A 26,079-nucleotide genomic window follows, 5' to 3' on the forward strand; every position below is an offset into this window, starting at 1 on the left:
CCCTATTCCCTACAGAGCCCTATGAGTCCTGGTCAAAAGTAGTGCACTATATAGGGAATAGGGTGCCATTTGAGACACATTTAAGACAAGTGCTAATAACCTACATGGATTTCAGGCTGACAGTGGGGGAGGAGAGAAGGTTGCTGAGTGAAGCAGTGAGAGGATTAGAAGTTAATGGAGGATGGTTAGTGGAGCTGCAGAAGAAAAAAAGCCCTGGCGAGAGAGAAACCACCAAGGAAAATAAAGGGAAAAAAAACAGAAAAAACACCCATACTTAAGTCTAAGCACCATCATCCACAGCTCTTCTAAGGTAAAACATCAATGCATATAACAGGTGAAAGGTTGGAGCATTCCTCGCTGGGGGGGAGGGGTTGAAGAGCGAGTGCTATGGCTGTACCTTGGGATGGCAAAACCAACTAGATACGGTCTTGGGAGGCCATCCAGGATTTGGCAATGCCTTTAAGGAATGACAAGAGACCAGAAAGGCTGTTCAGTCCCTTTGAGGCTTAGAAGATGTATATTCAGTGATGTGAAACGTTCGGAACGCTGCAGATAGAAATATCACGAACAGAACTGCCATGAATCCCTTTTCTATCCGTCAGAAGATCGTATATCTGTTCTACAGGATACATTTCTATGTGAACGTTCTGTAACGTTCCATCCTCCTGAACAGGCCCTATAACAGACAGTCCAGCGCAGGGAAAAGCGGGTTGGGTTGTGTCTGTTGTGTTTAAACACAATGTTGAGATCAACGAAAATCTCACCTCCCTGTCTTCCCAATAAGGACTGTCTCAGAGTGCAAAAACAGCTCATTAACAAAAACACTTTTCCTATTGGTTTTCTCCATTAAAATACAACACCGTAACATTGGAATGAGAAGTTTATAAGTTGAGCAAGAACTAATCTACGGTTGGTAAGACTGCTTAATGTGTACAGGACAGTATGCTTGGTGTGTGTGTTTTCCCCCAGGGTCCGACCTTGTCTTTCTCCCTCTGGATGGCGTTCTCCAGCTCGTTTAGCTTGTGTTGCAGCTGTCCGATGATCTCCGTCTCTGCCTCTACCTGGTCCAGTTCCGCCTGCCTCTCTCCCTGCAGCAGGGCCCGCTCCATCTCTGCCTGGGAACGGGACACACCCGTCACACATGAGCCCCCCTGCTCCAATCACATAGCTTCCCCACAGACAGCAGACCAATCATAGAATGTCACACGCACCGCTAGGCTATCACTTTCTGCTTGTTTGTGTCACTAAACGTGCATGAAGCACACACACACACACACACACACACACACACACACACACACACACACACACACACACACACACACACACACACACACACACACACACACACACACACACACACACACAGTTTAATTTTATCTTCCCCACATATCATTCCTTATATTAGAAGTAGCCTACTATCTGGAAATTGAACTGATGGACTTTCTTACCTCCTGCTTGGACTCCTGTAGCTGTTGCTCCAGCTCTGTGATTCGTGATTTGAGCTCGTCGACTCGGGCCAGCACTCTGACCCTCTCGTCCTCCAGGTAACCCAGCTCTGTCCGCTCCACGCCGCCAGAAACAGACTGCTCCTCATGCTGAATGGGGAGAGAGACAGAAGAGGCAGGCACATTGTTGCATATAAGTGCAAAGAGCATGGCCCATGTGCAGTAGTTAACTGTTTCAGACTATGTTGCATGCACACACACACACTGATCCAAACATTAGGGAGGGACTATACACATCACATGTCTCCATGTAAAACACTGTTGCTTGGCAAACAAATGTCATTATCTTCATGCTTTGTCATTTTGACCATCAATTGTTTCAGAATTCTTGGTCAGGCCAGGCCATGTCTAGGTCAGGCCATGTCTAGGTCAGGCCATGTCTAGGTCAGGCCATGTCTAGGCCATGTCTAACAATTTCTACTTACAATGCATGCAATAAGTGCTTTCATGCTGTTATATCAACGGCATGCATGTAGTTCTCATAATAAGTACTAGTATGTCATGCCTGTAGTTGTCATAGTAAGTACTAGTATGTCATGCCTGTAGTTGTCATAGTAAGTACTAGTATGTCATGCCTGTAGTTCCCATAGTAAGTACTAGTATGTCATGCCTGTAGTTGTCATAGTAAGTACTAGTATGTCATGCCTGTAGTTGTCATAGTAAGTACTAGTTTGTCATGCCTGTAGTTCTCATAGTAAGTACTAGTATGTCATGCCTGTAGTTCTCATAGTAAGTACTAGTATGTCATGCCTGTAGTTCTCATAGTAAGTACTAGTATGTCATGCCTGTAGTTGTCATAGTAAGTACTAGTATGTCATGCCTGTAGTTCCCATAGTAAGTACTAGTATGTCATGCCTGTAGTTGTCATAGTAAGTACTAGTATGTCATGCCTGTAGTTCTCATAGTAAGTACTAGTATGTCATGCCTGTAGTTCCCATAGTAAGTACTAGTATGTCATGCCTGTAGTTCTCATAGTAAGTACTAGTATGTCATGCCTGTAGTTCTCATAGTAAGTACTAGTATGTCATGCCTGTAGTTCCCATAGTAAGTACTAGTATGTCATGCCTGTAGTTGTCATAGTACGTACTAGTATGTCATGCCTGTAGTTCTCATAGTAAGTAGTAGAAATGATGAAAGTGATAATAGACGGCCCTATGTCTGACCTGGTATCGGTCTCCATTGTGGAGGGCCTGTGGAGGAAGTGGCGTCCTCACCTCCTGATGGGTGCTCTCTGTACTGCTGCACTCCTCCTTGAGGTTCTCCTCGTCGCTCTCCCTCTGCTGTCTCTGGGCCATGCTACGATGCAGCGAGCCGGCCCCCACCAAGCTGTCCATAGAGGGTCTCCTGGCCGCCCCCTCCCCCGGGCCCAGGCCCCCAGGGAAGCCCATCCTCCCCTCTGCCTCACCCCCAAAGGGCCCATCGCCCTTGTTGTACTCGGCGCACAGGTTCAGGATGGTCTCTAGCCTCTGCCTCTCCTGTGGACAGACAGAAGCAGAGGAACTGATTACATCCAGCCTCTGCTGCAAAGGCAAATATGTCCTCCTCCTCGCCCCAAATCTCATTTCCTGTGTGTGTGGCTGCCACTGATGCCAATCTGGAAATGAGCAATTCAGAGGTGGGTGGAGATTAAAAGGACCCTTCCCCAGAACCCACCTTCCCCCTCAGTGATGGCTACTTTCCTGTGTGGAGGAACCAGGTCTTATCAGGGACAGATCTAGCTCCAGACCAAGCCTGTCTAATATGCAGTACAGAGCACACTCCTACCAAACATAACAAAACTCCATTAACCGACATGTCTGTGGATGTAGGTGTGTTCATAGTTAGTGTCATTGTCTATAGCTGACACCAAGAGCCAGGTCACATGGTCAGGGAAAAACCCAAATCGAAGTCAATGGAAGTTAGCAGTTTAACAGTAGGTACTATCCTACGACCATGTCTTGATCCCAATGAGCAGACATATAGGCCGCCCATTAGAGGTCGACCGATTAATCGGAATGGCCGATTAATTAGGGCCGATTTCAAGTTTTCATAACAATCGAAAATCTGTATTTTTGGACACCGATTTGGCATATTTTTTTTTTATACCTTTATTTAAATAGGCAAGTCATTCTTATTTTCAATGACGGCCTAGAAACGGTGGGTTAACTGCCTTGTTTAGGGGCAGAACGACAGATTTTTACCTTGTCAGCTCGGGGATTCAATATTGCAACCTTACAGTTAACTAGTCCAACGCTCTGACAACCTGCCTCTCATTGCACTCCACGAGGAGCCTGCCTGTACGCGAATGCAGTAAGAAGCCATAGTAAGTTGCTAGCTAGCATTAAACTTATCTTATAAAAAACAAATCAATCATAATCACTAGTTAACTACACATGGTTGATGATATTACTAGTTTATCTAGCGTGTCCTGCGTTGCATATAATCGATGCGGTGCGCATTTGCGAAAAAGGACTGTCGTTGCTCCAATGTGTACCTAACCATAAACATCAATACCTTTCTTAAAATCAATACACAAGTATATATTTTTTAAACCTGCATATTTAGTTAATATTGCCTGCTAATATGAATTTCTGTGTCACTTCTCTTGCAACAGAGTCAGGGTATATGCAGCAGTTTAGGCCGCCTGGCTCGTTGAACTGTGTGAAGACTATTTCTTCCTAACAAAGACAGCCAACTTCGCCAAACGGGGGATGATTTAACAAAAGCGCATAAAAAAAAAAAGAAGCACAATCGTTGCACGACTGTACCTAACCATAAACATCAATGTACCTAACCATAAACATCAATGTACCTAACCATAAACATCAATGTACCTAACCATAAACATCAATGTACCTAACCATAAACATCAATGCCTTTCTTAAAATCCATACACAGAAGTATATATTTTTAAACCTGCATATATAGCTAAAAGAAATCCAGGTTAGCAGGCAATATTAACCAGGTGAAATTGTGTCACTTCTCTTGCGTTCATTGCACGCAGAGTCAGGGTATATGCAACAGTTTGGGCCGCCGGGCTCGTTGCGAACTAATTTGCCAGGATTTTACGTAATTATGACATAACATTGAAGGTTGTGCAATGTAACAGGAATATTTAGACTTATGGATGCCACCCGTTAGATAAAATACGGAACGGTTCCGGATTTCACTGAAATAATAAATGTTTTGTTTTCGAGATGATAGTTTCCGACCATATTAATGAACGAAGGCTCATATTTCTGTGTGTTTTGTTATAATTAAGTGTATGATTTGATAAAGCAGTCTGACTGAGCGATGGTAGGCACTAGCAGGCTTGCAAGCATTCATTCAAACAGCAGTTTCATGCTTCAAGCATTGCGCTGTTTATGACTTCAAGCCTATCAACTCCCGAGATTAGGCTGGTGTAACCGATGTGATATGGCTAGCTAGTTAGCAGGGTGTGCGCTAATAGCGTTTCAAACGTCACTCGCTCTGAGACTTGGAGTAGTTGTTCCCCTTGCTCTGCATGGGTCAAAGGTATTGTGCCAGCAGCATACCACCCTGCATACCACTGCTGGCTTGCTTCTGAAGCTAAGCAGGGTTGGTCCTGGTCAGTACCTGGATGGGAGACCAGATGCTGCTGGAAGTGGTGTTGGAGGACCAGTAGGAGGCACTCTTTCCTCTGGTCTAAAAAAAAAATATCCCAATGCCCCAGGGCAGTGTAGGGTGCTGTCTTTCTGACATTAAACGGGTGTCCTGACTCTCTGAGGTCATTAAAGATCTCAATACACTTATTGTAAGAGTAGGGGTGTTAACCCTGGTGTCCTGGCTAAATTCCCAATCTGGCCCTCAAACCATCACAGTCACCTAATAATCCCCAGTTTACAATTGGCTCATTCATTCCTCTCCCCTGTAACTATTCCCCAGGTCGTTGCTGCAAATTAGAACGTGTTCTCAGTCAATTTACCTGGTAAAATAACGGATAAATAAAAAATGGGTGGCTGTTGTCGATGTGTTCCTGGTTTGAGCCCAGCGAGGAGAGGGACGGAAGCTATACTGTTACACTGGCAATACTAAAGTGCCTATAAGAACATCCAATAGTCAAAGGAAATACAAATCGTATAGAGAGAAATAGTCCTATAACAACAACCTAAAACTTCTTACCTGGGAATATTGAAGACTCATGTTAAAAGGAACCACCAGCTTTCATGTTCTGAGCAAGGAACTTACATGGCACATATTGCACTTTTACTTTCTTCTCCAATACTTTGTTTTTGCATTATTTAAACGCGTTTCATTATTTATTTGAGGCTAAATTGATTTCATTGATGTATGATATTAAGTTAAAATAAGTGTTAATTCAGTATTGTTGTAATTGTCATTATTACAAATAAATAAAATGTTACAAATATTATTATCATATTTTTTTAAACATTTTTTATTTTAAATTGCCCGGTATCGGCTTTTTTTGGTCCTCCAATAAATCGGTATCGGCGTTGAAAAATCATAATCGGTCGACCTCTACTGCCCATGCACCCCTGAAACAACAGCTTGCCAATCTCCAGAGCTCCTTCTCAGGGGGTCTCACAAACACAGTGAATGTAGAAACAGGTGACATTCTAAGATCTGTGCTAGCCCACCTCTGAGCAGTGATGGACTGCTGAATCACCAGGTGACGTCTGAGGTGACCTCTAACCCCTAAAGGTCAACTGGCCCCTGCTGTTAACCCCGGGCTGCAGACGCAGCGACTCTGGTCTGACAGAGACACTAGTAGCCTCTTCACTCTATTGTGTCGAAACCAACTGTACTGACTTGAACTTAGATTTTCTTTTTACATTATTCATTCCAGCACAGTTAAGGTAACCGGGCCAGCTCAGTACAGCTCGGCTCGACTAAGCAGTGTGAAAGGGGTATTAGGCAATCAGTAGAATACAATGATCGGACAGAAACACAGACAAATAATATTATAAAACGTAAATCACAAATGTATTTATTTTTTTCAGATGAGGTATGTTTTGCACTTTCAGACGAAGGAGACGATTTGATCAACTTTATGGTGCTGTTTTTATTTCCATGAGATCAACATTACTCAACCAAAACAAACTAGTTACACCTAACTAACTAGGGATACATGCAGTACATGACTAATGTTGTCAGGTGGTAGGGGGAGGCAGGCTCTGGACCTGTTTGATGTGCCCTCATTCCCTGTAATTTAGGTAAGTGGGGTCCTCTGATGGGGGTTCTACACACCAAACCCTACATTAGCTTAACCTGTAATCTGAGCCAGCCAGCTTTACTTAACAAGAGGGTTAGAAGAACAAGCCCTGGGCTACAATATGTTCACTAGAGATACGAGGGAGAAGCACAACAACAGTGGAGCCTCCATTTGCAATGCACAACACCCACATCTCACTGGCTTTCATCTGAAAATGCCACCTTCCCTCTCTGGATTCAATGATTAGGTAATTAAGCTTACAAAATGCAGGCCTGACAACACCAACAGCCGACGCAAACATAGGAAATATGGCGTCTCCTGTTCCTTGCATTTTTTGTTTGCTAAGAATGTAGTCTACTAAGGGACAAAGTATACAGACAGCAGGCATTCCTGGGGCTTTAAAGTTTGAATGGCACAACAAATCCAGCAGCTTTTCTCCTTTTCTCTCATACCATGTAACAGGACCTGGCTGGCAGTGCAAGGCCCTGGGCTATAGAGAATCACAACTGGGTTCAAATAGCATTTGTTTTGGTTTTCAAATACTTTGAGCATTTGCTCGACCCTGCCTGGAGTGCCATACCGGCAGGTTTGCACTTTTGGGACTATACCATTGCCAGACAGTGCTGCTTAAATACTTGGAAGAAAATACTATTTGAACCCAGGTCTGCAGAGAAAGCATACTGTATGTTCTCTCTATTCCCACCACCTCACTTCGGGCATGTTTACTTTTTGCAGACTGTCTCTTTGATACTGTCAACATAATCGCTGTGTCATTCCACCAGACTGAACATAGTAGGCCTACTGTCTGGCTAGGTTCAAAGAGCCTAGACAGATGTATGTTGCTGTAATAGCTCGGGGGCGGCAGGTAACATAGTGGTTAGAGCATTGGACTAGTAACCGAAAGGTTGCTAGATCGAATCCCCGAGCTGACAAGGTAAAAATCTGTCGTTCTGCCCCTGACCCACTGTTCCTAGGCCTTCATTGTAAATAAAGAATTTGTTCTTAACTGACTTGCCTAGTTAAATAAAAACCATGGTGTTTATCTGTACATAAATCAGCATGACAGTGTTGCAACATGCACATTATGGGATATTCTGATCTTATGTTCAGTGACTGGTTGCCAGGACTTTGCTTTCTCCAGCAAATTACTAGTACGTTTTTTGCAAGCAGAGCTAGTTCCTAAAAATAGCTTTAATGGTGGAGCACCCCAACTTCTAATGCACCGTTTCAGCACCTCACCTCTAATGCACCGTTTCAGCACCTCTACTCTTCTTTGAGCATGAGGTCCCCTCTTTTGTTTTGAGCCATTTCTATGCTTCACGTTATTACGTTTTGTTTATGCATCTTATACTTTCGGTTTTGTACCACAGCTGAAACAATATTTTTGGTTATGGAAAATACATCTAACAGCGGTTTAGATGGTACCATGATTCTCTACACTATACTAGCTTATTTAGTCACAAATTGAAATTAGGCAAACCAACATTTTAGCAACCAGAAAACAGCAGAGCCATTTCTGCATAGTGCAACCTTAAAAAAATATAAATTCCCTCAGTTTATGAGCCTCAAACGGTCTCCGTAGATGTCATTAACTGGCTCCCCCGGGGTAAAGGCACGACTGAGGCAAGGTGTTACTAGAGATTTCCTAGAAACTTTAATGCACATGATACAAAAACCTGGTGGCATAGTCGGAACCCGTGGAGAGGAGGCGAGGGCGACTCAGTTGGCCCACACGGAGTGTGGATCTCCAAGTTGGCCCACACGGAGTCTTACTCTGATCCTGCAGCTTCCGATCCCTGTAGGTCTAAGTTACTGACTGGTTCCAATCACAGCATACTGTAGCATATGGCTTTCAATCCACTGTCTATTAAACACATGGCTGTTTATGGTCTAGCTCCCACTAGTCTAGTGCATTGACACTCATTATGTGACACATAGAATTCCAAGAGTTTCCTTGAGTTCCACAACCAGCATCCACACAACACTATGTAGGTCAAATATACACTGAACAAAAATATAAACGCAACATGCAGAGTGCTGGTCCCCTGTTTCATGAGCTGAAATAAAAGATCCCAGAATTGTTCAAGACGCACTAATAGCGCATTACTCTCATTTTGTGCACAAATGTATATATTTTTTCAGTATATGTAGGCCACAGACCTAATACTAAACGTCTGCAACACTTTATATAGTATAAGCAGTGAGAACAATCAGAAACAGGTTCAAAGCTACATAAATCTGAATAGAGACAACTGGTCAACCGATTTCAAAGATTGTGTTATAGATTTCGATTATTCAATTAGACTCCCTCATATCTAAGTTGTTTATTTAGTTGTATAAAGTTCACCATGTTCAAGAGTTTAAAAACAACTATCAATTATGAAATCAACCAATCAATTAATCAACCAATGAAAATTCCATTTGATTATCTACAGTACAGCAAATAAAAGTCGGCAAATCCAAGTGGGCTACTTACTCTCATTGTGGACATGTGAAAAGGCACAGCTCTAGGAGGTCAGTGAGGCTCATTGAAATCACACTCAAACAAATCCAAGTCTCTCTCCCTGAGACAGATGAACAAACACAACCCTTCTACAGAGTCCCACCCTCAAACCCTTCCACTGTCTCCAGACCTGTGTACACAGGGAGGTGTTGGCCTGACAATGAAAGACCTTTAGTGCCCTCAATAAAAAACAAGCCTCTGACTCACATTCCTACCTAGTGTACATACTGCATGTTCTCATTTCCGACCTATTCAGATGGAGTTGAATTCGATGTTGCCTCAGCGTTGAGGTAGCGTTGTGCGGTAGTAGCAGGTCCAGCTTGCTAATAGGAGGAACACGGACTGGATTTCCCAGCCAAACTAGAGACTTACTCCATATGGGCCTCTTTCCTTATCTGCTAAAGCGTGACTCAAGGAATAAGCTCAGCCACATCCAGAGTCTGTCTGCTCCATAGGAAAATACTTTACAGGTGCTTCTACACCTGCATTGCTTGCTGTTTGGGGTTTTAGGCTGGGTTTCTGTACAGCACTTTGAGATATCAGCTGATGTACGAAGGGCTATATAAATAAATTTGATTTGATTTATGAGAAGTGAAATACTGACCCATAGCAGGGTCCATCCCTCCACCCTTTTGCCCTCAGAACAGCCTCAATGTGTCAGTGCATAGACTCTACAAGGTGTCATAGCGTTCCACAGGGATGCTGGCCCATGTTGACTCCAATGCTTCCCACAGTTGTGTCAAGTTGGCTGGATGTCCTTTGGATGGTGGACCATTGTTGATACACACGGGAAACTGTTGAGCGTAACCCGTGTTCAAAGGCACTTCATTATTTTGTCTTGCCCATTCACCCTCTGAATGGCACACACACACACACAATCCATGATCTTTAACCTGTCTCCTCCCCTTCATCTACACTGAGCGCTAATTGGAGCGGCAGCTTCAAACAGCCACATGGAAGACTAGCCCTCCAGCAGCATGTTGTGCTGGTGGCTGTGTCCCAAATGGTACCCCATTCCCTATATTCTGTAGTACACTACTTTTGACCAGGTCCCATAGGGTAAAATAGGGTGCCATTTTAGAAGCTAACTAGCTTGACAAACCTTTCCAACCCCTGGGTACTGCATAAGCTTTACAAATAGATATGTGCTAGCCTATAGGCTAGTTCTATAGGGCAGCAAATGTGCGTTGTGCCCGACATCCACTCCACAACATCTAAAAGGCAAAACAATGCACTACAGGAGTCCATGGGAGCACCAAGTCTACACCACCATACAACTAGAACAGCTCTTCTGATACTGCAGCATGCTTTATATGATCTTCATAAGACCAGGTTTGGCCAGGTGAGGTTGAACTAACGAACGGTCTCTGTCTCGCGCTCTCTTCCTACTTCTCTCAGCTGGGTCCGTCTGAGAAGACAGAACCCACTGGCACGGCAGGATGTCGACTAGCTAAACTCAAACCTCACAGCTACACAGCAGAAGAATGACCCCTGACCTCCAAGCATTTACACCCTCAGGTTGGAGTTCACTGTGGCCTAGGTTGTGTTCATTAAAAGGGTCATTTCACTCAAATAACAAAATCACATATTGGTTTCCTTACAATGTTAATTATTCCCCCGTTTCAGTCTGTTTGGTTACTAATGAACACGACTCTAGAGTCAAGACAATCTCTACAGACGGCAGGTGTCTTGAAGCTGACGGTGTTTGACAGTGAGTGAATAGGATGCCCTTTGAAAGGAAGCGTAATAGTTTCATGGTATGTTTCTCTGGGAGAATTGAATCAACTCAAGTAAGATCATTTTAGCACAACCATTGTTAATTCAACAATACAGACTTGGAGATCAGGCCTAATGTAAAACGTTGCTTCTACTAATACAAATACACATGTAATCTAGCTGTGCATGTTGCGCAAATCTCCAAAGTCTAAAAACTGTTTCAAACCTTAAAAAGCCCTGAACAAAACACACCCACCAACTTCAGCACACGCAGGAACACACAGTGGTCCCTGCTCTGTCCCGCTCTGTGTGCTTCCAATCCGCTTCCACTGAGGACTTTATGTCAATCTATTACTGGTCCTAGATCAGTGTAGTATGTACAGTAAACTGTGGCTGTACTATGGTTCTATTGCTAGGTTCTGTTCTCAGTCATTCACCTCACGTTTGAACCGAGCTCAGATGGAGATCCTTCCTCAGGCCAAGGGGAAGGGGCTTAGAAACTAGGGAGAGGGGTCAGAGGTATTTGTTTACAATGCTCTGGTCTTGAGACTTGTTTCTGCACTCCCTTGGGAGACTGTAGAGATGGAGCTCTACTAAAACAGAGTAAGGTGAGAATACCAACTCTAGTGGAAAGACTAGCCTTTCTTAGACAAAGTTTTTTTTGTTCTTGTTAAAAATTGCTGAACTTTCATTTTTTCAGACAGAGGTGTCCTCTCCTAGGGCTGTGACAATTGTGGAATTTTTGGTAACAATTAATTGTCATGAAAATGGCTGCGGTTACTGGCATAATTTACATTTGTATAAAAACAAAATGTTTTGCTCTTGTAATGCATCATAGTGCATCTTTGAAAACTCGCTACGAGGGAATACAACAGCAGCTTTGGTGACACCCGTCTCAAAAACAAATGTTTTGATCGCTTGCAACGTTTGGAAATTAAGGTTCTCCACTCAACCGTGCCGATCTGCTTGTAAAATAATTCACCCAATTAAACGTAAAAATTTAAAACTGCTATTGGGTAAACTTTATCTACTTGAATATAAAGTTGAATCCCCCTTCATCTAAAATGAATGTATTAAGACGGTTATGACGAAAACATATTTCAGTTCACGGTTATGCCCATAATTGTCAGTTTACATGATAATTGTGACAGCCCTATGACCTCCCCCTTCCCTGAATGTTCTCTGAATGCAGATAGCCTGACATATCTTCGTGCCCCATTACATGCCGTTTTAAACAACCAACGACTGCTTTAAAACAGCATGGTAGCGTGTCGTATTTGGAAAATCGTGACAATAGGGGCGGTAGAACTGACACAGAGAACCTAAACACAGACACGGAGCATATTTACACAGACTAGATGAAAACAGCGTCCCTTCAAAAGAAGTCTGAATGAGAGATTTGCCACTGACCCAGATTATCTATGAAGTGAGTAGACAGTATCTTCCCCCACCCTTTCTCTCGCTCTCTTTTCTCAATCCAGCTGTGAGGATCACTATAATCTGCCCTGGCTAGTAAACTCGATACCCACCGTGCTTTAAACCCCCCCCCCCACACACACACACGCACGTATAAGCCTTCATGGATGGTTTATATACTAGGCCTAATGGTAGTTAGAATTATAAAGTCATATACTGGTAGAACTACAAAATATAAAAACGCCATTAAAATCAACCCCAGCTGCTTGACCACAGAACTAGACCAGTGACATTTAGACCATTGTTCTCGGTCTAAACCTAGGCCATGCTGCCCGATGACAGGACGATACAGGCGAGAATATGTTTGGTGCGCTGGGTATATTTGGTGTGCTAATCCATGTGAACACTGACAAAGATGCCAGTCATGCAGAGAAGACCTCGCTCTCTCCCGTGAAGAGGCGACCGCTCTCTCTGACATTCTCACCGACTCTGAAAAGTCTTTCCCTTCGATGGAAATTCTTCCCGGACAGAATTGCACAAGAGACAGGGAAAGAGAGGGGCCGAAAGAGACCGACATAGAGAGGAAATAATGCTCTCAAAGTAAAGCAGTATAGAAACTTCAATGAAGGTCTTAAACTCTTCAGGAGAACAAATATCTCCCCTCGAGCTAGAGAGAACTAACAATAAGTCTAAATTGTATCCATGCACATTTTGAGATAGTCAGCTGAAAAAATGTGGCTATTTTTGTTTAGCTACGTTTAGAAATGTCCCTGCGAGCATGACGAAACGTCAGAATTATAAGGTAATGGAATATGTGATGTCGTCATCCTTGGACCACTCGTTACAACATTGAGGTCATCTTCAGTAGACTGCCGTTTTCACAACCCTGTCTGTCTGACAGTCAGCCAGTGACGAATGCCATATGCCTAGTGTGTTGGCCAAGGCAGCGCTTCACTAATCAACCATGTATAGCACTACAACTCAAAGGCAGCTCAGACGTGACAAATTATCTCCTTAACTGCCTGGACTCCTACATGACATAGAGCTCACCTCTGATTTGCTGGCAAAAATAACATCTTAAGATACCGTTTCACTGGTTTATGTGACACACGATACTTGGATGAAAGAGAATAAAGGCGCTGTATAAACATTGTAAACAGATGGTATGAATGACGTCGTCCCTGGTGAACACTTATGTTTTCTCGGGCCACAGAACACATAAATGTCTTTCCAGATCACAGAAATAATTGAGTATCCTTGGTACAGTAAACAAGTCCTATGTATAAACAGCGCTGTTAGTTTATCAGGACGCCAGAGAGCCTGTGCTGCCTCTCTCTGCAGGGATAGATAGCTGTACCCAGCATACCCCTTTGCTTCAGGCATGACAATGATCCCCAGGGTCTGACTGACTGCATCCGGAAATAACTCAGCGACAAAGGGCAGTTAGTTACCCCTGGCCTGGCCGGACCTGCAGCATGTTGCTGGGAGACTGACAGACTGACTTCTGACAGACGGCGAGCAGGCAGACAGACAGATGGCTCTTGGGTACAGAAAGTGTAGCAAATATAGCCTTGATGAATGGACTGTAAATTGCCTGCCACCTCCCCTCCCCCCATGCCCCTCCAAAAGAAATGACTGTGCCAGTCACATGGCGACGTCCCCATCCACCCCCCCATTGGCAGCTCCAGTGAGAGACACTGAGGACCTGTGTCACGCTTGGCTCGCTGCACTGCCTCTCGCCGTCTCTCACCACGGCAGGAGTCTAACGCCTTCCACTTACAAGGACCTTATGTCATGCTTAGCTCTGCACAGTTCGGTCTGGGTCTTGTTGCTGGATCAGGACAGAACAGAATCTTTGGGTGGATTTAAACAGATGCAGAAATACCTCATGGTAATAATGGTTACGGGATCCAAATCCTTAATTCAGTGCTGCATGAGCTGAGCACACCTGGGTTCACAATGAATGCATATAATACTCGTACTCCCCTCTTGATCCCTCAATGAAAATACTAGCATACCAGTTGCAAAGCTCATATGCCAGGGGCTTAATCTTGTTATAACTGGGATAGCTAGCTCATTAAGCTAAAGCCTAGGCACTAAGCTAAAGCCTAGGCATTTGCTCAGGGAGCTAATGCAAACCTTCTGGCTTCAGACTAGGTTACTAATCACGCAGGCATTATGTAATTCACCAAACCACCCCTCTTACATTTTGAAAGTCCGACCAGCAGGTGACAAAGAAAACGTAAGTCTCTACAATCTGTCCGCATTCGTAGTACCTCCCTTTCTAAGTTGCATTACTTATCTGCATGGCTTATGTACAGTGGTGGAAAAAGTACCCAATTGTCATAATTGAGTAAAAAGATACCTCAATAGAACATGACTCAAGTAAGTCACCCAGTAGAATACGAGTAAAAGTCTAAAAGTATTTGGTTTTAAACAAGTATTACAAGTAAATGTAATTACTAAAATATACTTAAGTATCAAAAGTAAAAGTATAAATAGTTTAAAATTCCTTATACTGTATTAAGCAAGCCAGACGGCACCATTTTCTTGTTTTTACAGATAGCCAGGGGCACTCTCAGCCATCATTTGCAAAAGAAGCATGCATGTTCAGTGAGTCGGCCAGATCAGAGGCAATAGGGATGACCAGGGATGTTATCTTGATAAAGTTGTGAATTTGATCATTTTCCTGTCCTGCTAATCATTCAAAATGTAGCAAATACTTTTGAGTGTCAGGTAAAATGTATGGAGTAAAAAGTACATTATATTCTTTAGGAATGTCGTGAAGTAAAAGTTGTCAAAAATATAAATAGCAAAGTAAAGTACAGATACCATAAAAAGAACTTCTTAAGTAGTACATTCAAGTATTTTTACACAACTGCTTACAGTATGTACATTCCCTGTTAGTCCTTCTGCTATTTATATTCTGTCCTTTGTCAATATTTCCCAGTCTAATGGCACAAGGTTAAGACCAAAAGTCGTTATGGTTCGCTGTAATAACCATCATTTCAATTGAAACCCCATCCATACAGAGAGAATCGCAAATACAATTTAACTGATAGGCCTAAAGGTCGGGGGATCTTGTTGTCCTTCATCAAAAAGGAACTATTATTAACTTGATCTAGATTTGAAAATTGCCTTCTTCCTGACAATTGCTTTTCTCGTTGAATTGAGAAAGACATTTCTCTAACATTTAGGGCTACAGCCTATTCCAACACATGGGGGTGACAGAGGAGACAAAGACAGATTGTGTCCATTCTGGGATTGCCAGACATGGTTTTACTGCTGTATAATGGAAGTAATGCTCCTGTTGGGAACCACAGGGTAGCCCAGTATACACAGAGAGGCTAGGGCACGTCATTCCTCCTCTGCACAAAATAACTACCCTCATTTTGGCAGCAGCACCCTACTCATAGAAATAGAATGTACCCATGACTGTACCTTCATATTGTCATGTTTTGAAGGGGGTTCCCCATTCTAGTCATTCGATTACTACTAATACAAGGAGGCAGAAAAGAGTTCATCACACAGAGGCCCAAGCATATAAAAGTATTTCAAAGGTCATTGTCTCAGGCGCTTCATTAGGGACATAAGTCCAAGTCTACTCCCTCTCTTTAGTGCAAAAAGGGACAACAAACAATGGGGTTGCTTTGGAAAAACATGGCCGCTCCGTCACCACACGTCAGCAGTTAAGATCGTTTCACTCCTCGCTTTTCCTCACAAATGTGGACTTCACGGTGCTCTCCACTCCCATCAACAAATGGTTATCTGGTGATGTGGAGGAACACTTGAGTGGAGACAGACTAAACGTGTTGGTTAAAAAAGGCTATAAGTCGAACTACAGCTCAGCAGATCCAGTTGATAAGAAACTTCAGGTTTTGTTGTTGTTTTTTAGGGTGGGAATTCACACCCTTTCATATTTTATTTTTATTTGATAGATAGTGGCGTGAGAGACGGAGACAGAAAGACAGAGATTTTTGTGTCAACGTCAGTAGCTGGACAAGGGGCATATTTCCCAGGCAGCTGAGTTATCTCCTTGAGGACCAGTATCAAAATTAATGGTAATTAAATTGATAGTATTACTTCGAATAACTTCTAGTTTGCTATTACCCTGTACCACATAGGTCAATTATGAATTGTGTGAATAGCTAGCCTAACTCAAAGCTAACAGTAGGCTACTCCACTTACCAGTCTCTCCATCTCCTGTTCCCTGAGCCTCTCCTCTCTCTGGCGCCGGTGGTACTCCAACAGCTCGTCCTCGTTGTCGCTGATCTCAGAGATGCTGTTTTTCCGTTCCCGCATGCCCGGGTGGGGGCCCCTCTGATCCCGGGGGCCCCCGGACATCTTCCTATGGCCCCTGGGGCTGGCGAGAGGCGAAGAGCCAGGTAGGGAGCCCAGGCTGTAAGCAGGGGAGAGGGCGTTCCCAAAGCTGGCCTTCCTTCCCCCTCCCCCGCTATCCATCATCATCAGCCCCAAGGTAGGGGAGGGGCTGCGGGCTCGGACCACACTGCCGCCAAACTGGTCCTCCGGGGGGGAGCCGGCCTTGCGTCGGAGCCCGGGGCTGTCCGGGACTCCCAGCTTCCCCAATGACGATGGGCTCTCGGGCGTTCTCAACATGGGGATACTTCCAGGGAGAGCCCCCAGGAGAACAGGCACCCCTCTGCGAGCCATGGAGGGGCTGAGAGGGGGGAGCTCCCTCATGCTGCTGCCACCACCGCCGCTGAGGTCGAGGTTCCTGTGGGAGAGCCGAGGGCTCTTTGGGGGCTGCAGCGTGAGAGGGTGGGGGAAGGGGTGGTGCTGCTGGAGTGGAGAGCCCCCCTGGATTATGTGGACGATGGGGTCCAGGGGAGGCTGGAAGGCCCTGCTGGGCTGGGATAGCAGCTGTCTGGAAGAGCTGGAGGTGAGGGAGCGGTCCACCTGCTCTCTGAAGGGGCTGGCCGGTCGCTCCTGGAGGATGGTGCCCGCTTTCGTCCTGGGACTGGATGGGGAGGAAGACGTGGCGGCGTAGGGGAAATTGGAGGTGAGTCTGGGGTTACTTGGCACTGCGTTCCTGCCCATGTACCCGGCATCGGCTGATGCAACAGATAGGTGGGTCAGTCTGGGGCTCTCTGAACCCATCACCCCTGGGCCGTCCAGGCTCTGGCCTCTGCGGGCCGGCTTGGGGCTCTGGGGGGCCTCCAGAAGACATTTCCTCTGGAGCCTGGGGCTCTCAGGAACCCTCTGCACCCCACCGCCGGGGCTGTAGTTTGTCATTATGGTCCTTGGCTGGGGGATGGGTGGTGTAGTTGTGTAGTTGTAGCTGGATGAGCGGACCGGCACGGGGGGCAGGGATAGGTCCTGGGGGTCCAGGCAGCCGCTGGGAGAAGGGCTGGTGTAGCTGCCTGCGCTGCTGGCCGCCGAGGGAGAGGACAGAGGGGAGAAGGGCGGGGAGGTGTTCTCATAGCTAGAGCCCACTGACATGGCCCCCGGGCTGGTGGGAGGGGAGAGGAGGTAGCGGCCTCCTCCGTTGACCATGGGAGACAGCGGGGAGTGGGGGATGGGGTGGTCTGGATTTTTTGAGTCTGAAGAGGAAGGCTGGGGATCATCCATGACTAGGGAGTCCATGATGTCCTGGAGGTCCTTTTCGATGGAGCTGACGATGGCACTATGCTCGGAGCGTGGGACTCTCTCACCGGGGGCTGGGTGGTGTGACTGGGATGCTCCTGATTGATGGTTCCCATTGACCAGGCTCTTTGAGTCTGTAGGGAAAACAGAACTAATATCACTCACTAGGCTATACTATGAGTGAAGACGATGACCACTGCAATATATACACGGTTAAAAACATTTTTTTTACAGTATGGTATATCCCTGAAAACATGACAAATAGAAACAGACATGGGCTCTAAGAGCTGAATAGATAATGAGATGATATTGAGAGAATTGAATGGACCGTAAAGTTCATAAATGGACTGTATCTTACGGTTGCACCACCACTCATTCATATAAAGTGCCTTGTTACTTTTATTATAGAACCTAAGCCTTTAGCACAAGTACCTTCAATTGGCATCTGTGTTTTATTGGTTGGCCACACTTTAAGCCATCAATTATCTTCGAGCGCTTCTAAATTTAAACCTGCCCACTGCCCAACTTAATCCACCCAAATCACAATTTGCATGAAGAAATGCTAATGAGAAAAAGGAAAGAAAAGAGAGAGAAAGATACAGAGCGGCGACAGAGACCAAGAAAGAGTGAGAGAAACAGGGGGAGAGATTGAGAGAGAGTGAGAGAGAGACAAAGGCAGCAAAAGACAGGCTTTGGAAAGATTGAGGGGAAAATGTGCCAGTATAACTCAATTACTGTGTGGCTGGAGAACAGCGCAAGCCAGGGCACAGTGGTAATTCAATCGAAATCGCAGGCAACCCTCAGTCTCCCCATAATGTCAACGTTGTAGATTAGGGAGCACAAGGGGACATCCAGGTGTAATCTATGGTATTAATATGATATGCTAATAGGCTGCAATCAGGAATAAGCAATGTGATCATTTGTATGATGGCAGGTAAGCCTAGCGGTTAGAGCGTTGGGCCAGTAACCGAAAGGTCGCTGGTTCGAATACCTGCGCCGAAAGGCACTTACCCCTAATTTGCTCCAGGGGCACCGTACTACTATGGCTGACCCTGTAAAAGAACATTTCACTGCACCTATCTGATGTATGTGAAAATAACACTGCTGGGTTTTCATGTTCAACAGTTCCCCGTGTGTATCAAGAATGGTCCACCACCCAAAGGACATCCAGCCAACTTGACACAACTATGGGAAGCATTGGAGTCAACATGGGCCAGCATCCCTGTGGAACACTTTCGACACCTTGTCGACCTGACAAATTGAGGCTGTTCTGAGGGCAAAGGGGTGGGGGGGTGCAACTCAATATTATTATTTTTGTTTATGTTTGGTATACTCAGTATATATAAACAAATGAGTGAGATCATGCATCTTTGGCAACTCTTGTATGTGGAAATATGTACTGTATGTGGAAATATGTACTGTATGCATGTGAATATGTACTGTATGTGGAAATATGTACTGTATGTGGAAATATGTACTGTATGCATGTGAATATGTATATGACCATATTTCTGTAACATAGATATCATGCACATGTCAAATATGAAAGCCATTCCAAATACAGCTCTGTTTCAAATAGGGTACTTTCAGTCTAGAATAAACAAGCTACTGTGTATCACTGCAGTAAATAACCACCTTCATTTTGATTTATATTCATAAATATGACCTCATAGCCCTGGATGATGAAGAGGCTTTACAAATAATGCATAAGCACTATTTGTTCAGCAAAGAGCTGGGAGTAGGCTATCTGCCTGGTCTTTCTACAATGACTCAACCAGAGTTCTTCATCTGCCAAGCAGAAAAACTATTCAAGCATCATGTCATTTTGAGTGACAGCACGACCACCATATGGCCCCAATACATGTTGGTGTAAATTACAATTATATGGATATTTTGTCGGTTACTTGGTTATTCATTTTCCCCGTTATTTTTTCATCCCAGAACAGGCCACATGGTCGTAGGATGTCGCCAGCATTTCGATTGTCAAACGTCTCAGAAGATGAATAGACCCACAATGTCAAAAACGTAGAGAATGACCGTGAAAATACATTAGTCTCTGTCCCTGGACAGCGGTAAATATTAATAATTATCAGTACTTACATGAATGGGCAAGCCTGCGACTAAGACATAATGACTTATAACCCAGCTAAAACCCAAACGCTGGAGCCGGCATTTCTACCTCAATAAAGCTGCATTTACCGAAGCCTGTCGTACGTAGCCTACCCGGCTCTCCGCACCCGGGAAGGTTGACAGAGTGATATTCCAGCCGGGTTTCGTGTGCCAGGCGCCGCTACCCTGCTAGCTCGCTCCCCTCCCTTCCCTGTCCACCGTGCTGATGTGACGACGGCCTGGTAGTTTACGGGGGCGGGAACTATGGCGTCTGTTTTTCTTCTTAAAGGGGCAGTGCAGTCAAAAACGTGTTTTATATATATTTCCATACTATGAGCTTGGAATATTACTGTGAATTTGTCTAAATTCTTATAATACATTTTGAGTGTAAGAGCAGTTTGAAAAGACTGCCTGAAATTTCAACTCATTTTGTATAAGTGAGCTTCAATGCCATACAACTCTCCTTCCGTGGCCTCCAATTGTTCTTAAATACAAGTAAAACTAAATGCATGCTCTTCAACCGATTGCTGCCTGCACCTGCCCGCCTGTCCAACATCACTACTCTGGATGGCTCTGACTTAGAATATGTGGACAACTACAAATACCTAGGTGTCTGGTTAGACTGTAAACTCTCCTTCCAGACTCACATCAAACATCTCCAATCCAAAGTTAAATCTAGAATTGGCTTCCTATTTCGTAACAAAGCATCCTTCACTCATGCTGCCAAACATACCCTTGTAAAACTGACCATCCTACCAATCCTCGACTTCGGCGATGTCATTTACAAAATAGCCTCCAATACCCTACTCAATAAATTGGATGCAGTCTATCACAGTGCCATCCATTTTGTCACCAAAGCCCCATATACTACCCACCACTGCGACCTGTACGCTCTCGTTGGCTGGCCCCGCTTCATACTCGTTGCCAAACCCACTGGCTCCAGGTCATCTACAAGACCCTGCTAGGTAAAGTCCCCCCTTATCTCAGCTCGCTGGTCACCATAGCAGCACCCACCTGTAGCACGCGCTCCAGCAGGTATACAGTGGGGCAAAAAAGTATTTAGTCAGCCACCAATTGTGCAAGTTCTCCCACTTAAAAAGATGAGAGAGGCCTGTAATTTTCATCACAGGTACACTTCAACTATGACAGACAAAATGAGAAAAAAAATCCAGAAAATCACATTGTAGGATTTTTAATGAATTTATTTGCAAATTATGGTGGAAAATAAGTATTTGGTCACCTACAAACAAGCAAGATTTCTGGCTCTCACAGACCTGTAACTTCTTCTTTAAGAGGATCCTCTGTCCTCCACTCGTTACCTGTATTAATGGCACCTGTTTGAACTTGTTATCTGTATAAAAGACACCTGTCCACAACCTCAAATAGTCACACTCCAAACTCCACTATGGCCAAGACCAAAGAGCTGTCAAAGGACACCAGAAACAAAATTGTAGACCTGCACCAAGCTGGGAAGACTGAATCTGCAATAGGTAAGCAGCTTGGTTTGAAGAAATCAACTGTGGGAGCAATTATTAGGAAATGGAAGACATACAAGACCACTGATAATCTCCCTCGATCTGGGGCTCCACGCAAGATCTCACCCCGTGGGGTCAAAATTATCACAAGAACGGTGAGCAAAAATCCCAGAACCACACGGGGGGATCTAGTGAATGACCTGCAGAGGGTCAGATCTTAACCCCATAGAAAATCTTTGGAGGGAGTTGAAAGTCCGTGTTGCCCAGCAACAGCTCCAAAACATCACTGCTCTAGAGGAGATCTGCATGGAGGAATGGGCCAAAATACCAGCAACAGTGTGTGAAAACCTTGTGAAGACTTACAGAAAACGTTTGACCTCTGTCATTGCCAACAAAGGGTATATAACAAAGTATTGAGATAAACTTTTGTTATTGACCAAATACTTATTTTCCACCATAATTTGCAAATAAATTCATAAAAAATCTTACAATGTGATTTTCTGGATTTTTTTTTCTCATTTTGTCTGTCATAGTTGAAGTGTACCTATGATGAAAATTAAAGGCCTCTCTCATCTTTTTAAGTGGGAGAACTTGCACAATTGGTGGCTGACTAAATAATTTTTTGCCCCACTGTATCTCTCTGGTCACACCCAAAACTAATTCTTCCTTTGGCCGCCTCTCCTTCCAGTTGTCTGCTGCCAATGACTAGAACGAACTACAAAAATCTCTGAAACTGGAAACACTTATCTCCCTCACTAGCTTTAAGCACCAGCTGTCAGAGCAGCTCGCAGATTACTGCACCTGTACATTGCCCATCTATAATTTAGCCCTAACAACTACCTCTTTCCCTACTGTATTTATTTATTTTGCTCCTTTGCACCCCATTATTTCTATCTCTACTTTGCACATTCTTCCACTGCAAATCTACCATTCCAGTGTTTTACTTGCTATATTGTATTTACTTCGCCACCATGGCCTTTTTTTGCCTTTACCTCCCTTATCTCACCTCAGTTGCTCACATTGTATATAGACTTATTTTTCGACTGTATTATTGACTGTATATTTGTTTTACTCCATGTGTAACTCTGTGTTGTTGTATGTGTCTAACTGCTTTGCTTTATCTTGGCCAGGTCGCAATTGTAAATGAGAACTTGTTCTCAACTTGCCTACCTGCTTAAATAAAGTAATACAGAAATAACATAAATAAATAAATAAATTAGGCATTATAAATTAATTCAATTCCATTCAAGGGGCTATATTGGCATGGAAAACATAAGTTAATGTTGCCAAAGCAAGTAAATTAGTAAATGAATAGACCAATAACAAAGAGCGTTTCGACCCTCTGTCAATGACAGCTAGTTGTCAAGTTACATATCCCTCCCATTAGGCTACTGCAATTAGGTCCCTAACTCAAACCACTCCCAGACTGTCCAAGATAAATTGTGTATGAGAAAAAGCCTTTTGCTAAGAAGCTATTTGTTTATTTTTGCCATTTTAATTTAAAACAATCACCGTAGCTAGGTTACCATCCAATTGGCGACAGATTTTCATGTGAATATTCTAGAATCTGCATAAAGAAAATATGCAAATTTCTACTCTGGTCTGGGAACCTGCGCTCTAGCCCACAGCTTGCAGCTACAGTGCAGGTAGGCCAGTCTACATGAGATTATGGATAAAAGCGATAACAGATTACAAAGGAAGACCCAGCCGTGATGTGCCCAACGATGCCTCTCTACCAGACAAACTCAATGCAATCTATGCACGCCTTGATAATACCAACATCGTACCGGGTGTGAGGGCCGCCACCGACCCAGAAGATTGGGTTTGACCTCGCTCTCCAAGGCCAACATGAGTATTCCAGGGTGCTTTGTCAGAGCATGTGAAGAACAGCTGGCAGGTATATTCCCGGTCATTTTCAACTCCTTGTCCCAGTCTGTAATCCCAACATGTTTTAAGATGACCACCATCATCCCTGTTCCCAATAACTCTAAGGCTTCATGCCACAATGACTACCACCCTGTAGCACTCACATCTGTAATCATGAAGTGCTTTGAGAGACTGGTTATGGAACACATCAAATCCATCACCCCAGACACACTAGAACCACTCCAATTTGCAATAACGCCCCAACAGATCAATAGATGACGCAATCTCAGTTGCACTCAACACTGCCCTCACCCACCTAGATAAGAGGAATACCTACTGTATGTGAGAATGCTGTTCATTAAATACAGCTCAGCTTTCAACACCATTGTCCCCTCCAAGCTCGTCACCAAGCTTAGGACCCTGGGACTAAACACCTCCCTCTGCAACTGGATCCTAGACTTCCTGACGGGCCAACCCCAGGTGGGGAGGGTAGGCAACATCAACTCTGCCACGCTGACCCTCAACACAGGGGCCACAAAGAGGTGTGTGCTTAGTCCCCTCTTGTACTTCCTGTTCACCTATGACTGCGTGGCCACGTATAACTCCAACTCCATCATCAAGTTTGATGACGACACGACGGTGGTAGACCTGATCACTGTCGACGATGAGAGAGACTACAGGGAGGTGGTCAGTGACTGGCGGTGTCCCCAACAATAACCTCTCACTCAACATCAGTAAGACCAAGGAGCTGAGCTCCCTGCCATCCATGGCCTCTATATCGGGAGGTGTAAAAGGAAGGCCCGGAAAATCATTAAAGAATCCAGCCACCCATGCCATAGACTGTTCACTCTGCTTCCGAACGGCAAGCGGTACCGGTACATCAAGTCTGACACCAACAGGCACCTGAACAGCTTCTATCCCCATGTCATAAGACATAACTAAATAGCTAACAAAATGGCTACACAGACTATCTGAGTTGACCTTTGTATTTTATTCTTATATTGCACTGCCTATGCACACTCACAGGAGTCTACACACGACGCACACTGATACTCCAACACACGGCGTGTGTGACTCACAAGTGACGCAGGGGTTTAAGGCACTGCATCTCAGTGCACAATTGGCCCAGAGTCGTCCGGGTTTGGACGGGTTAGGCCATCATTGTAAATAAGAATTTGTTCTTAATTGACTTGCCTAGTTAATTAAGGTTAAATACAAAAAATACAATCATCATACAGTACCCTCGGAAAGTATTCAGACCCCTTGACTTTTTCCACATTCTGTTACGTTATAGCTGTATTTTAAAATGGATTAATCTACACACAATACCCCGTAATGATGAAGCAAAAAAACAGGTTTTACACATTTTTGGAAATGTATTAAAAATAAAAACATATATTTTTCACCTTATTTACTTAAGAATTCATACCAAATGCTATGAGACTCAAAATTGAGCTCAGATGCATCCTGTTTCCATTGATCACCCTTGAGGTGTTTCTACAACTTGATTGGAGTCCACCTGTGGTAAATCCAATTGATTGGACATGATTTGGAAAGGCACACACCTGTCTATAAAAGGTCCCACAGTTGACAGTGCATGTCACAGCAAAAACCAAGCCATGAGGTTGAAGGTATTGTTCATAGATCTCCGGGACAGGATTGCGTTGAGGAACAGGTCGGGGGAAGGGTACCAAAACATTTCTACAGCATTGAAGGTCCCCAAGAACACAGTGGCCTCCATTCTTAAATTAAAGTTTCGAACCACCAAGATTCTTCTAAGAGCTGGCCGCCCGGCCAAACTGAGCAATCAGGGAAGAAGGGCCTTGGTCAGGGAGGTGACCAAGAACCCAATGGTCACTCTGACAGAGCTCTAGAGTTCATCTGTGGAGATGGGAGAATCTTCCAGAAGGAAAACCATCTCTGCAGCACCACCAATCAGGCCTTTATGGTAGAGTGGCCAGACGGAAGCCACTCCTCAGTAAAAGGCAGGTGAGAGCCCGCTTGGAGTTGCCAAAAGGCACCTAAAGACTCTCAAATCATGAGAAACAAGATTCTCTGGTCTGATGAAACCAAGATTTAACTCTTCGGCCTGAATGCCAAGTGCCACGCCTGGAGGAAACCTGGCACTTCCCTACGGTGAAGCATGGTGATGGCAGCATTATACTGTGGGAATGTTTTTCAGCAGCAGGGACTGGGAGACTAGTCAGGATCGAGCAGGATCGAGGCAAAGATGAACAGAGTAAAGTACAGAGATCCTTGATGAAAACCTGCTCCAGAGCACTCAGAACCTCAGACTTGGGCGAAGGTAAATCGTCCAACAGGACAACGACCCTAAGCACAAAGCCAAGACAGGGCGGCGGCCTATGTCACGGGCGGTGGCCTATGTCACGGGGTAGCGACCTACGTATATTTGTAAACAACATCTGGTGCAGGATATCTAAGGAAGTCTCAAGGTTTTGCTCACCTGAGGTAGAGTGTCTCATGATAAGCTGTAGACCACACTATCTACCTAGAGAGTTTTCATCTGTATTTTTCGTAGATGTCTACATATCACCACAGACCAATGCTGGCACTGAAACCGCACTCAATGAGCTGTATACCGTCATAAGCAAACAGGACAACACTCATTCAGAGGCGGCGCTCCCATTGGCCGGGGTACATAATGCAGGGAAACTTAAATCAGTTTTACCTAATTTCTATCAACATGTT

The 26,079-nt window shown here is 44.4% G+C and overlaps 1 protein-coding gene across 22 annotated transcripts in view; it reads right to left on the reverse strand.

The window, feature by feature from the left end:
- Positions 1-26,079, reverse strand: part of LOC139383126 (pleckstrin homology-like domain, family B, member 1b) — a 95,933-nt gene that overhangs the window by 20,531 nt on the left and 49,323 nt on the right. For 9 of the 22 annotated variants that reach the window (XM_071127463.1, XM_071127454.1, XM_071127470.1 and 6 more), the window contains 4 exons: positions 16,505-18,054; positions 2,672-2,983; positions 1,452-1,598; positions 978-1,115 (listed from right to left, as the gene is read on the reverse strand). In XM_071127463.1, coding sequence (XP_070983564.1) covers positions 978-1,115; positions 1,452-1,598; positions 2,672-2,983; positions 16,505-18,054 — 2,147 coding nt within the window. Of the gene's footprint in view, positions 1-397; positions 458-977; positions 1,116-1,451; positions 1,599-2,671; positions 2,984-16,504; positions 18,055-20,099; positions 20,258-26,079 lie in introns of those variants that run through there. The other 13 variants (XM_071127457.1, XM_071127469.1, XM_071127465.1 and 10 more) reach the window with 4 other exon arrangements.

Source organism: Oncorhynchus clarkii, chromosome 24, assembly GCF_045791955.1.
Source record: "Oncorhynchus clarkii lewisi isolate Uvic-CL-2024 chromosome 24, UVic_Ocla_1.0, whole genome shotgun sequence".
NCBI lineage: Eukaryota > Metazoa > Chordata > Actinopteri > Salmoniformes > Salmonidae > Oncorhynchus > Oncorhynchus clarkii.